General features: G+C 41.1%; 1 protein-coding gene across 2 annotated transcripts in view; it reads left to right on the top strand.

Moving 5' to 3' along the window:
• The window catches only part of FILIP1 (filamin A interacting protein 1), a 193171-nt gene that overhangs the window by 135548 nt on the left and 43003 nt on the right, over positions 1-14620 (top strand). For both annotated transcript variants that reach the window (XM_027092282.1, XM_027092276.1), the window contains exon 4: positions 236-414. In XM_027092282.1, coding sequence (XP_026948083.1) covers positions 236-414 — 179 coding nt within the window. The remainder of the gene's footprint in view (positions 1-235; positions 415-14620) is intronic.

Raw genomic sequence — 14620 nt, forward strand, 5'->3', positions numbered from 1 at the left:
CACATATGTTCACAGAAAAAAGGCCAGAGGCCAGAAATTACTGCAGCCCTATTGTGGCTAGTTCATAAATCCAACTGGCCTAGAGAAAATGATGGCACGGGAAAATGGCAGAGAAGAGCAGATTCCGTGTCCTCCCCTACAGGTAATAAATCATTAGACCAATGCAAACAAATTATTTCGAGTCCTCCATAAATGAAATAAAGTATTAAGCTCTTTCCCATGTTTGTGTCCTCAGCTGGACAGACTTGAGGAAAAACAGAAGGAAACCTACCGGCGCATGCTAGAGCAGCTACTGCTGGCCGAGAAGTGTCACCGGCGCACGGTGTACGAGCTGGAGAACGAGAAGCACAAGCACACGGACTACATGCACAAGAGCGACGACTTCACCACCCTGCTAGAGCAGGAGCGGGAGAGGTAACTGCGCACGCGCGCCCCGGAGGGCCGCGCTCTCGTCCTGCCCCTCCTGCCCTGGATCAGATTTCCACCCGTGACTCCGCGGACACGTGCCCGGGGTTTAATTCCTAATTTCCTAACGGTTTGCAGAGAGTGAGACAGACTTTGCTTGGAACTATTAATGTGAGCATGTTGGGGGTTCGTATAAATACGGCAACACATTCCCACTAGGATGTGAAAAGCCAGAAAGCCACAAACTAAGGGAGCTTCTGTTTTAACTTGATCAACGAAGCATTTACGTTTGAAAAGCCTCTCTACTAACTGCCTTCTATTAGAAATAATATACTTTTTCTCTTTGGGATTAAAATGCACTTATTCAGTGAGACAAATTATCACCATTTTAAATGAATCCTATTCATTCTTAAAACGGGTATAGAAAACCTTACTACTTGGTTGTGTGTGAATTACTTAATGACTAGAGTTACCTGCTTAACTTTTTCAGGGTTGCATAACTCCTAAAACTCAGTGTAAAACAAAACAGAACAAAAATTCAGCGTTGAGCCTTGAACACTGTAGGTAGTTTTCTCAGACCAGGGATTAGCACCTTTGAAGCAGAGACTTCAAATTGAAACGCTTTGTGATGAGCTCTTTGATACTCTCCAGTTTTTCAGCATCTTCTTTTTAGCTTATTCTCTCCTTTTCCTCCCCTCAGCTAAATGGTTACATCTGTGAATTCCAAAGTCTTTGAAACCAATGACGTTGAATCCCAATGCTTTGAGTTACCAAGCGTGTCTGCTTCTGTGTTTAGGACTTGCAAATTAAGAGCCACTGGGAAAGAGCTTCGCCAGTCCCAGCTTTGCTATATCTAGTTACAAAAAGGAGATCTGGTTTTCCCAGATTAGTTTATTTGCCAGAAAAAGTTACCTCAATAGGAAAGTAAATAAAAGCGTGAAACAACAGGTTTGTGTTAAATTTTTAAGTTATTGGTAATGTTTACTTATTATTGGACTTGGTACATCTCTTGAGGAAGGAGAAATGGGAAAGGGAGCAATGGCTGGAGTGTTAGGTACAATACCCTCCACTTATGGTTTCTTTAAGTCTGTCTTCTGCTGCTGGAAGCTCAGGTTTATCAGCGTCTTGTTTGGACAAATAGATGGTCCAATTTGATACTTTGGGGCAACCAAACAGTGAGAATAAACTCTACCCCCGCAACCTCCATGAACTTTCCGACCTCAAGCATAGGTATTGCAGACAAGGTTTGAATGACTGTGTAAATTACATATATCTAGGTGTCCTGTGTTGGAATGGGGTCAGGTAAGAGTAGCAACTTGTTTGATATTTCTTTAAAAGATCTGAAATCAAATAATTTTAAAGAACCAGCTGTGTGAATTAATATTTTCTGATCACTTTGTAAATCTTTTGGTCTAGAACCAGATAGGTCTGCCTTTTCTACAATTTCCCACCTAAGCTAAATGACTGAGGTGAATTCACCTACAGAGAGGTAGGTTTAAATGAAGTATGTGGATGAAGAGACTGTACTTACCCAGCTGTTTTTCTTTCTTTTTTGTTTTCCTAATATTTGTGTACTGTGAGAATAATTGAAATAATAACACTCGATGGAGAGCTCTATAGTTCACAAAGTACTTTTATATTCATTATACAACGAGCCTGTCCCAAGTGTACTTATTTACTAACTTCATGTTGACCAATTCAAGACTAACAATTCCAATCCCCTGCTCCTTCTTTGGAGTTGTTTAATTTTACTAGGGCAATTACACAACGATTTCTCCTGAGCAAAGCGCTATGTAGGAGGTTTTAAAAATCAAAGCAGAATTTAAAAATTATATATATCATGATGCTTTTCATACTTTGATCAGCACCGTTGACATATGTCACCAGATGTACATGTTTTAGATAAGAATCTTTGACTCACTAAATAGCCAACCACTTTGAGACTCTGAAACAGTAGTTTTGACTCAACAGGTTATACTTTAGTGCTTTATATATTTTCCTGTCAAAGTTTCTGCCCAGGCCACCCCCCCTGACTGGCCACCAGTGCACATGCTGTGGGCACGTGCTGACCGACGCTCATTATGCTAAATTAAACACCCTCACTAGGACCCTGATAACTGAAGCTGGCATCGCTGAATTTCCCTGCGTTCTGATCTGAGGCGTCCACGGTGACTGGCTTTGCTGAGTTCCCTGGGCAGTGAAGCCTTTAGGATTTCCTCAAAGGTCAGGCCTGGGCCTCCCGCTGCCCTTTGGAAGAGGCCCTGCTAAATCTGCTTTGGGTTAAATCCTCTTTTTGAAGTAAGCGGTCATAATTAGATGTACTTATGGGGGCTGGTAGTTTGCTGACCGCGGGGCTTTCTTTCCCGTGGGCAATGTCGCCAGGGGCTGGTCCCCACCAGGACCTGGGCCACAGCTCAGCCAGGCCCCAGCGCCCCACTCGGCCGCAGCCCCTGCAGGGGAAGCTGGGCTACTGCTGATAGAGAGCTGGTTTTTCTGAGCCGGAGTGGGAATTCTGGCATAGACTATTCCAAGTCCTTTGTTTGCCTCTTTGTTTTGCACTCCCTTCCCTCTTTCTCCGGAAAAGTCCCTTTTATGAAAAAAAAAAAAAAAAAGAGAGAGAGAGAGAGAGAGCGCCAAGAGCTTTCCTTCAGAAACATTTCCCTTTAATTCTCCTGTGAGCATGAGTGAAGGAAGGAAAAAAGTGAGACGAGATAAGCCCAAGTTGTTTGTTCCCTGTAATCACCCAGTTTCTACTGGGGGTGTGACTGCAGGCTGCCTCTACCTAGACAGCTTTCTGATTTGGTGGCCATGGGCGGACGGGAGTGCAGACCCAGGGGACCCTCCACATGTGCAGAGCATCTAGGCTCCGTTCTCTACACTTGTCCTGCTCTGTAAGGGTTTCTCACGCCCTCTGGAAAATGGTTAAAGGTAATAAAAAGGGACCCAGGCAGACAGGATCAGCAGCTATCCAGATTCAGATATTTGATGAAACCAGAAGTCCTTGGTTTTCAAAAACAAGCCTTGGTTTGACTAGTATTGCAAAAGACTTCTGAGTTCAGCCCTTTCAAGTCCCTCATCCTACAGGTTGGGTAACTGAGGCCCAGAAAAATCATGTAGCTCAACTAAGATGACAGTGCAGGCCACTGGTCCAGCACTGTTGTACGAATGAGTCCCTTGGGCAGAATGTCTTGTTTTATGTTTTCTTCGTGTGTGTGTGTGTGTGTGTGTGTGTGTGTGTGTGTGTGGGCTCCCAACCTCCAAGCTCTTACGTCCAAACTATGACACAGAATCTTAAAAGGCATTATGATGGTTGTTGGGAGGATATAAACAGATCTATTTGGACCACTGGTGTCTTTCAACTGTCAAGACTGGAGAAGCTTTGGAACAGCATCTGCTGGAAGGAGCAGCCTGGGGACTTGTTTTGGAGCGGAGTTGGAACAGCACACACAGTGTTCTACTTCTGTTGCATTCTGATGGGAGGCTGATGGTAGTTATGGGGGAGCTAAATAAAGTACCCCTCCAAGCTACCTCCTTGTTATGGCCACTCACCTAGACCCTGAAAGTATAAAAACTAAGCAGAAGTTATTTTTCACTTTTCAGGAGTTGTTAAATTCATCCTATATAAAAACTCCACAAATTAAGTGCCTAAAATGGACAAAGTATTGTTCTGGGCTTCCTTTATGCTAAACCAAAAGACCCATCATAATGTGTTACCATCATTTACTGCTATTTATTTTTACAAATAGTTGTATTCCCAAATTAAAAAGTGGAACTAGCATGAAAAATGCATTGGCTTAACTAGCATTGTTTAAAATATAGATGAAAATATCCTTCATTGCAGTAATTAAGATTAGATAAAGAAAGCTCCCTTTCTAACTAACTGCTATATTCTGTTTGGTCCATATTTTGAGTCAACTTGACCTTAAAAGGCATAATTCTAAGCACATGAGATCACCTTCAGAGTTTATGCTTTATTCTCTGTATGAACTGCAAGACTTGTAATTTTAATCTTACACTTTCTCTAGGGCTGCTTCAAGAATGTCAGGATAGAGAGAATACAGTTACATCAAAAAGTGCTTTGGAAAGTAAAGAAATATTTGAGGGGGATGTGTGTACGCATGTGTGTGTGTGTGTGTGTGTGTGTGTGTGTGTGTGTGTAAATGATGTGGGGAGGACTGTCTAAATCTATAACTGTAGATATAGATTTGAAAGCTTTTGGATTCTATAGGCTCAGCTGGGACTACATAAATAATTACATCATCATATAATATTGCAGCAAGCCTTCCAAGTATAGGGTCATTTTTTAAAAAACTACAAACCAGCATCTCGAGAGAAATCTCTTAACTTGTGAAGCAAAGAATGCAGGAACAGGGGCTTGGTGGAGGGGAAACTTTCAAGCCCCATTTTGGTATTGTTCCTTTAGGCCTGGTGGCCTGTGGGACAGGCTGCACCATTGCACTTGCCTGTGGCGGGGATGACCGGTCAGAGCAAGCTTGTGAAAAGTTGCTCTAGCGGCCTGGGATCCTGGGAGATATTCTTGGCACACTTTATAGAAAAAGGTGCACATCTGGTTCCCTGGCATATTTTCCCTAAGTTTCTCAGATTTAGATGCCTTATCTCTAAACTATCGCAATAAAATGGACTTTTCTCATTGGTAGCGTAGAGAAGCACACTAAAGTACTTTGTAGAAAAAGATTGCTGCTGATGTGTAAATGATCAAGTCTGATCGTGCAGAAAGTAATCAATAGGTGGAACATATCAGCAGGAAACAACGGAGGCCTCTTGTCTGTGCTTAGCCCTCAGCTACATGCTGCTCACTAGCTAGTCTAGATTTCATTGACCCCCCCCCCCATACGCTGGACATGTACACATCTGGTTTAATCCTTACAAAACTGTATGAAGTATAGTTACTATCCCTATTTAGAAGATGGGAAAGCAGGTTAAATTCCTTCCACCAAGGTCACTTGCCAACAGTTAATTGGAAGAATCAGTGTTTGAACTGAGCTTCCTACAGTAAAAACAAACAACCAACCAAAAAAAAACCTTTTCCACTTCCAAGTTCTTACCTTCTGATTGAAACGAACACTTCATTTCTCCAACGTTTGGAGGAAGAAAAGATGACTTGAAACGTTGGCTCTGTGTATGGCACATCCATTCTGTTTGCAGGTTCAGGATTCGAATTCACAGACCTTTACCTGTCATTGAGATATGCCACCTACTATCAATATCCTGACCAAGAAAATTGCTGACCAAGAAAATTGCAGGGAATAGACAGCTTCTAAGAAAGAAGAGGAATTAGAATTCAGAGACTCAATCACAGAAAGAATACGTTTTACGGTTGATTTTCTGAAAGAATGCCAGGATCAAACTCCACCTTCCAATGGCTCTCACCCTTGCAATTTGCAAATCCCACTTCCTACTGGAAAATGTGATTGAAATGAAGGAGCCTGAGGTGATTTTGATTTTGCATAGCTAGGGTGTTTGTGTTGGGGAATGGGATAGGTGGGGACCGTGTAAAGGAAGTGATGTTATATCTTACCTAAAGGGACCAGGCAATCGGTGACTCAAAAAGATAGCTTCCCAAAGTTGGAAGATGGGAGTTGGAAGACAGTTGACCCTCTTAAAAGACCCAGGATATTAACATATCTACTATCAGCACTGTAGAACTAGGAGCCTGCTACTCATTCTTAACTAGACACCCCCTGGATGAAATATGAACAAGCCCATTAAAAATGCCCTTGATGTGGGCTTCCCTGGTGGTGCAGTGGTTGGGAGTCCGCCTGCCGATGCAGGGGACACGGGTTCATGCCCCGGTCTGGGAAGATCCCACATGCCACGGAGCGGCTGGGCCCGTGAGCCATGGCCGCTGAGCCTGCACGTCCGGAGCCTGTGCTCCGCAACGGGAGAGGCCACAACAGTGAGAGGCCCGCGTACCACAAATTAAAAAAAAATGCCCTTGAGGTGCATTTCACCAGATCCCATCTGTACAAAACTGCTGAGTCTTGGGTGGGTATAAGCTTTTTCCCAAGCTTTATAGTGTTCTCATTCTCAAGGTCATTGAGTTAGCAAACTCTGATCTAAGATTCTTCAGAGTTTTAGTAATATAACTTTTAACAGATATGCCAGGGAAGATAGGTTATCTGATCAACATAATTTTCTAACTAATCAAAGGTTATGATATGAATTAATTTACTTTTACTGTTATGGAAGATAGTTCTCAAATACATTTTACTTTTTTAAGAAAAATTTTAATATACCACAAAATCCAGTTAAGTCATATTTGAAGATTTCAGAATCTTGTAGTGCTGCTATCCGGGTGACTCTGTATGTTACAACCTCAGGGCCTATCAGATTATATTCAAATCTAAATGTCAATTATGGTTGTATTTTATTGTTGATAGGATGGTGAAGATGTTTTCCGGATCTTAGGGCTTAACCCGGCTAACTGAGAATTTTAGTTAATTAGATTCAACATATTTGGACTTTTACAACAACAGCAACAGAACTTGAACCAGGAAGGACTCTGATATTATACAAAGGGGTGGGATAATAATCAAAGAAAATTGGCCATAAGAAAGGAATGGCGTTGAAAGGGAGGTCTTGCGAGACAACAGGCAAGAAACATATTTCATTGCTTAAGATTTTAGCATGTAAGAATGCCTCAGTCCTGGTATTTGATACCCCTTATTCTAGAAAAGTCCTAGGAGAGGTGAGACTAGAGGGCGGTATTTGGAATTTGAATGTGAGAGTTAAAGAGTGAGAGCCCAGTAGTGGGAGGTGGTCAGCTTGTCAGAGTCTCTCTAGTTCTGAACCAATCATTGGGGAAGGAAAAATGGAGAGTAATATAAACCCCAGATATATGGGTGTGAAGAATTTGAGAATGGAGCTAGGTAGAGTCCAAGGGTGTCTCAGTCTGCTTTGGCTGTCATAACAAAATAGACTGGGTGGCTTAAACAACAGAAGTTTATCTTCTCCCAGTTCTGTATGCTGGAAGTTCAAGATCAGGGTTGCCAGAATGGTCAGGTTGTGGTGAGGCCTCTCTTCCTGACTTGCACATGTCCACCTTCTCGCTATGTCCTCACATGGCCTTTCCTCTGTGCATGTACATGGAGAGAGAGATTCTTATCAGGCCTCCAATTCTATTAGATGAGGACCCTACCCTTATGACTTCACCTAACCTTTTTACCTCCTAAAAGCTGTATCTCCAAACATAATCACGATGGGGATTAGGCCTTCAATATATGAATTTGAGGGGGCAAATAGAAAAGGGCATGGAAAAACTTGTGGTTCTCCCTCCAATAACTCAAGAGAAAGAGAGTAAAACTTGGTGTCTGACGTGTCCAGTTGGAGAGAGCTTGATATAGCTTCAGTATCCTGCAACCCTAAAGGAATATCTAGATTTTCCCTGTGCTTCTGAAGGGCCATGGGAATAGCTGATTCAGGGCTGGAATGAGAACAGAACTGTGACCCATTTGGATCAGCAATCTGAGCAGGAATGCAACTGAGGCCAGAGACCACAGTGTGCCTCTCAGAGAATGCCAGTGTGGAAGGATGATGCCTACATGCCCTCCCCGCCATCCCTGATGGCCCCAGAACTCAGCCCCAACTCCGGAAATGGGATCCTGAAGGCCTAGAGTTAACCCAGAAGACCCCGACTTGACTGAGGAGTCTTTAAATTTACAAAGGAAAACCTTACTTGACTGAGTTTACCCAGAATTAACTAAAATAAAATAAAATGAGGCAGAGGCGGCGGTGGTGGTGGTGACCGCTAGCCAGTGTAAGATGACAGTGGCACTGTTGGTGGCAGCAGGTGAGGTGGCTGGGCCTGGCGTGGTCCGAGCCGCCACTGCTGAAAGGATGACCCAAGCCAGGAAGCGGGCTGCTGAGCCTCGACGGCCTGCGCGCTTGTAACTGCCCCAGCCAGACACACTCCTACCCTTGATGTAGCCATCCTTCAGTGAACCTACAGATGTATTTTCTCAGGAGCTCAGCCTGACCCTACCTCAGTGATACAGGAGGAAAGACCCGCTGTTGTATTCAATAAATAAATAAATAAAATGGAATGGGAGCCCATAAAAGAAACCTAGAGATATAGAAATATGAAGATAATTGTATTTCTTACACGCATGAGTTTGAAGCCTGCCGTTACTACCCCCTTCGTTAGTAAAATCATCCAGGTGTGTGCTAAAGAGAAATAATGTAGTATTGTGTCTGGTTCCAGAGTACTGAAGGTGTGCTTACTAATGTTTTGTGAAATTTAGAGGATCATCTGATCTAAGTCTAACCTTTCCAGCCAGTTAACTCTTTCCCTGGGTGACTCTAGCTACATGGTACCAGACCCCCTCAAGATCTGTAACCTAGAAACAGTTGTTTTCTCAGTCTCCTGCATTTCACTGGGAGCCAGAGAGCGTTGAATTCAAATGCTGATTCTGCCACTTAGTAGACGAGTTAGATAACTCTTGGACAGGTTATCTAACCTTTCTGATTCTTGGTTTCTTTACCTATAGAATGGGGATAACCTATCTCATAGAGTTGTTTATGTTCATGAGATAATGAATATAAAGCCCCTTCTACAAAGTATAGCATATAGTGCCTAAAGGTGATCATGTCTTCTGCTCACCTGTGTATCAAACACTAAGAGGAAAACTATGACGGTTTCACTAAATCACAGTTTACATTTTCTCAGACTAAGATGTTCTGAGAACAATGCAAAGTATTGGAAAAGTAAACTATACTGTTGTCCCGGGGTAGTTGTTTTGTATTTAGATTGTAGGTAGACTCAGGAAAACTGAAAACCTACTACAAACAGAGAATTCAATAAAGTGAGGTGGCAGGGTACAAAACTACATAGAATCAATATTTAAAAATCAATAGTTTTCATATTTCCAAAAGATAAAATAATATAAACTATATTAAATATTAACTATCTAGGAATAAACTTAAGGGTGTGAAAGATCTACATGAAGAAAGGTTTTTAATGCTACCTAGAGATTTGAAAAAGATTGAGACCAATGGAAAGGCTTACCATTCTAGGAGTGGAGAACTCAACGTTGTAAAGATGTCATCTCCGTATATTAATCCACAAACTTAATGTGGTCCTAATAAAAACACCATCAGGTTTTTTTTTAAGCATCAGAACTAAATGAAGTTATTCTGAAGTTAATATAAAAAATACACAAACAAGAATAGTCAAATATTGAAAACGAAAAGTAGTAGAGAAGAAAAGTTTCCTATCAGGAAAACTAACAAACAAACAAACAAACAAACAACTCGTTTTAAAGCCACAGTAAGTAAAACAGTGTGGCACTGGTATATGAATGGACAGATCAATGGAGCTGATATATTTCTAGAAATAGATTATAGTAGATATAGAAATTTAATATATGTTAAAGATGGCATTCTAAATCAGTTGGAAAAAGCTGTGTCTCTTAGGAATGGCTATTATTATATTCATTTTTATGTATAGGATAGGTAATTTATTTGTAGACATGGGGAGAGTTGCCCATATTATAGCCAAGGCTATTTTTTTCTGTCCTGACCTATGTCAAGGGAAGATTTAGCATTTACTTTTTAAGTTTCCAAAGGAGAGATAAATCCCATGTAATAAAAAATTATATTTGAGAAATAAAATATATAGCAAGAAAGTGATGACTTACTTTCTACAAAAAAAAAGCAGTATTATGACTTTTAGCCACATAAAATTTTATGAGAAGTAAAATATGTGGTAACTATTGGCATCCTTTGGAAGAAAAACTGCTATAGTAACTTTGCTGAGGTCATAAATTTACAGCCGTTTTTCTATAACTTTGTATATTTAAAAAATGAATACGTTAAAAAGAAGTGACAACACATTTTATATAGTGAAAAGATTAAAAGCTTAAGCCCAACTTGGACTGATTTACTAGAATAACCTGGGGAATAATTATTTTCTTTCCCCAACAGCTGCATAAAACAATGAGAAAAACAACTAATCTAAAGATTTGTACCTAGTAGTGTATCAAATTGAGTGATTAAATGCATGTATTTTTCAGAGAAGTTATTATGGGTTATTAAATGGAGTCCAGATACAAATTCACTTATTTAGAAAGTCTAATGCAGATTGGCTTATAATTTTTGGATAAAAAAGTTGATTGCAAGTGGTACAGTGTATGTATGAAAATAAAATTTCATGCCTATCTTCACAGTTAATCAGAGAGCTCTCAGGAACTAGAGCAGATGGTAAGTTTTAAGAAACACACCATGAAAATCATTAGGAAATAACAAACAGCCCAACTAGAATGGAACTTTAATTGACAAATTTTCAATCAGTAACTATAGCCTTAGACTTCCCTGGTGGCGCAGTGGTTAAGAATCTGCCTGCCAATGCAGAGGACACAGGTTCGAGCCCAGGTCCGGGAAGATCCCACATGCAGTGGAACAGCTGAGCCCGTGTGCCACAACTACTGAAGCCCGCGCTCCTGGAGCCCATGCTCTGTAATAAGAGAAGCCACTGCAATGAGAAGCCCGCGCACCACAACCAAGAGTAGCCCCCGCAGCTGCAACTAGAGAAAGCCCGCCCGCGTGCAGCAACAAAGACCCAACGCAGCCAAATAAATAAACAAATAAATAAATAAATAAAAATTAAAAAAGAAAATAACTACAGCCTCAGAGTCTACCCAAGTGACAAAAATACAGTGAATTTCCTAATGTAGTGACAGATTTTTAAAAACGATTTCTGATCTATCAGTACACTATCAATTGTAATCCAGGCGGTTGTAATGCCAGGCAATTGATCAATTCTGACAGGCATTCTGTATGTTAGAAAATACAAAAACAAAATCTCCTATAGATTTTTTTTTAGTTAATTGACGCATTAGTGAAATATGTAAGTTCCAAAGAAAACACCGGAATCCAGGTTGAAAAAGCAACTGGGTTAAAAGTGAACATTTCTAACAACTGATTGGCTGTTTTTGGTCCCCAAATTTCAAACTAGTTGAATTGAGTTTTTAATTGAGCTGATAGTTTATTTCAGCATCATGGATAAAATAAGGTATTGAAAAGTAATACGTAAGATTATTCTGGAATGAAAAGTCTTAGGAATGCTGCCCTAAATTGGCAGCCATAATAAATACCAGGCAAAAGGTTTTTTTTGCACAAATTCATACACCAAGAAAGAGTTAAGAAAAGAAAGTGCTGGGAAAATGTGTTGTTTCTTAGCACCTACAATGAATAATTTTTACTTTTTTTCCCCCCCGGGATGGAGGAAGGTACTCAGATTAGCATTACAAATCCTGGATTTCAGAGAGGGACTTGGAACTTGGGAAGGTGTGTTTTCAGTGGTTGGAGGTTGTTCCTTTCTGGCTTCTTGACCAAGTGTACCCTCTTTTTCCAAGAATGCTTGTGTTTGGAAAGTACTTCATGGAGGTGAAAAGTTTAAACAGAAAAGATTAATCAAAGGTTGGGGCTTTCATGCTCAATGCATAACATATTCAGCTCTTGGATGAGAACTCTTAGCTAAGAAACTATTCAAATAATATTCAGGGGCTGAATGTGAGCTTCAACTGCAAACTACATGTCAACTTTACTTAATCTTAACTCATTCCTCGTAAATTCAGAAATGCTGAACCTTAAGGATTTGCTTTATATTTTCCGTATAGTTTTCAATATCCTATAGGAGTTCACTGAGAGTTAAAATAAATAAGCATTTATTTTATTCTGAAATGCTTAAGGAAGCACTTGTGTCTGACCTGAAATGTGAAGGAAACTGGAAGTGGTGAGCTCTGACTGTTCTGCACCCCGTGTGCTTTAGAAAGGGGCAATGATCTGGTCCACCTAGTCTTTGTCATTTGTCACAGTGTCACCAGATCCTGCAGTATTCTAATGACGCAAGTATTCTTACTTTACCCACGTATATATACCTGCCATCCTTCCCTCCAGTACTTTTGACTTGCTCAGCTTTCCAATGCTCACAGATTTGTCTGACTCCTGCAATCTGTAATATTTGAGAAGCTTTGGATTATATTTCTCCCAACGAAGAAGATAAATGTGTGTAGAACTACTGCCCAGACTGCCCATGACCAAACCTCCAGAAAGAGATCTTGGAAGAAAGTTCTCCTGCCCCATCCTATGACTTTCTTCTCCCAGCCTGCCACTCCAGCCCCCCAGTGCATCCACTTCTCAAAGTTCTGGAACACAACCTTCTCTGCTGCAAAACCTGTCTCTTGAGATAAAAGCACACTGAACTGACAGTCCCAGTGATCGCCCACACACTGAGAAACATCCCGCTTGCCATATGCTAAACTAGATCTTTGTCAGAAATGTTCAGGAAACATGTCCCCTTTATCTCCTGTTCATTTGTGTTTCTGGCCAAGAGGCTATAGATGGGAGGTTCCAGTGACCTTCTCCTTGGGTTCCATTAATTTGCACAGAACTTAGAGAAACATTTTACTTTCTAAATCTCTGGTTTATTATAAAAGGATACAACTCAGGAACAGCCAGATGGAAGAGACCCATGGAGTGAAATATGGGGGATGGGTGCAGATTTTCTGTGCCCCTCTCCAGGCTCACCACTCTCTCCAAATTACCATGTGTTCACCAACCCAGAAGCTTCATTCTTTTGGTTTTTTATGGTGGCTCCATTACATAGGCATGGTTGACTAAATCATTGGCTATTGGTGATTGAATTCAATCTTCAGTCTCTTTCCCCTCCCTGAAGGTCCAAGGGGTGGAACTGAAAATTCTAACCCTCCAATCCTAGGTAACCTAGGGGCTTTCCAAAAGTCACCTCATTAACATAACAAGACACATTTATTACTGTCATCCTTTAGCAAGTTCTAAGGGTTTTAGGAGCTCTGTGCCAGAATCAGGATGAAGACCAAATATACATTTCTTATTACAAATCACAATATTACAGGAACAATTGTAAGCAACTGGTTTTAAGAGCCACTTGTTCAGGTCATGATGCTCAGTGACCACCTTGATGTTTAAAGGAAAGTGGGAGGGACTTCCCTCGTGGTCCAGTGGTTAAGACTCCATCTTCCGATGCAGCGGGTACGGGTTCAATCCCTGGTTGGGGAGCTAAAATCCCACATGCCTCGTGGTCAAAAAACCAAAATATAAAACAGAAGCAATATTGTAACAAATTCAGTAAAAGACTTTTAAAAAATGGTTGATATAAAAAAAATAAATCTTAAAAAAAAAAAATAAAAGAAGGTGGGAGCCTAGATACTCTGTTTCTAGGGTCCAGTGCTCTAATAAGTTATGATTGTCTTAGAAGATCTGCACGCACAGTACATTTAAAACTTGACTTGAGGGACTTCTCTGGTGGCACAGTGGTTGGGAGTCCACCTGCCAGTGCAGGGGACACGGGTTCGAGCCCTGGTCCGGGAATATCCCACATGCTGTGGAGCGGCTGGACCCATACGCCACAACTGCTGAGCCTGCGCTCTAGAGCCCGCGAGCCGCAACTACTGAGCCCGCGCACCTAGAGCCCATGCTCCGCGGTGTGAGAGGCCACCATGGTGAGAAGCCTGTGCACCACAACAAAGAGTATCCCCTGCTTGCCACAACTGGAGGAGGCCCATGTGCAGCAATGGGGACCCAACGCAGCCAAAAATAAATAAAATTAAAAAAAAAAAACTTGACTTGGGGACTCGTACTCACAATAATACTTAACATGTGCACTAGATTACATTTGAGTACACATTTCAGTTAATACATGCTAAAAAGTTTGAGACAGGGAGACCCTCCATTTGGTTGTATATCATTCATAGAAAAGAAAATTACAAATCTTCTTTAAACAAAAATGTTGATCTAATTCACTGAGTAAATTATAATTGAGTGAATGTTCATACTTGACCAGTTCATTTGGATGTTTAATAGGTTTCTCCAACTTAATGCGTCCAAAATGGAACTCTTGGTTTCTTCCTGCAAATCTATTCCTCCTGGTTGTGACCATCTCAGTCAACGGTACTGCAATCTAATTACTCGAACTAAAATGCTAGCAATTATCCTTAATCCTTGTTTTTATCAGCCTTCCATATATAGACACCCATAAGTTGTATTGATTCTGCTTTCAAATTCTATCTGGAATTTGTCCATTTTTTCCCAGAACCATTGCCACTGCCCTAGTCCAAGATAAAGTCTTATCCAAGCCACCATCGCATTGCTTGTCTGGGCTGCTGTAATAGCTTCCTTCAGACATCTTGTTTCCACTCTTGTCCTCCCAACTCCCAAG

This window comes from Aethalodelphis obliquidens, unplaced genomic scaffold, assembly GCF_003676395.1.
Source record: "Aethalodelphis obliquidens isolate GAN/ISIS:26980383/991018 unplaced genomic scaffold, ASM367639v1 scaffold3, whole genome shotgun sequence".
Lineage (NCBI taxonomy): Eukaryota > Metazoa > Chordata > Mammalia > Artiodactyla > Delphinidae > Aethalodelphis > Aethalodelphis obliquidens.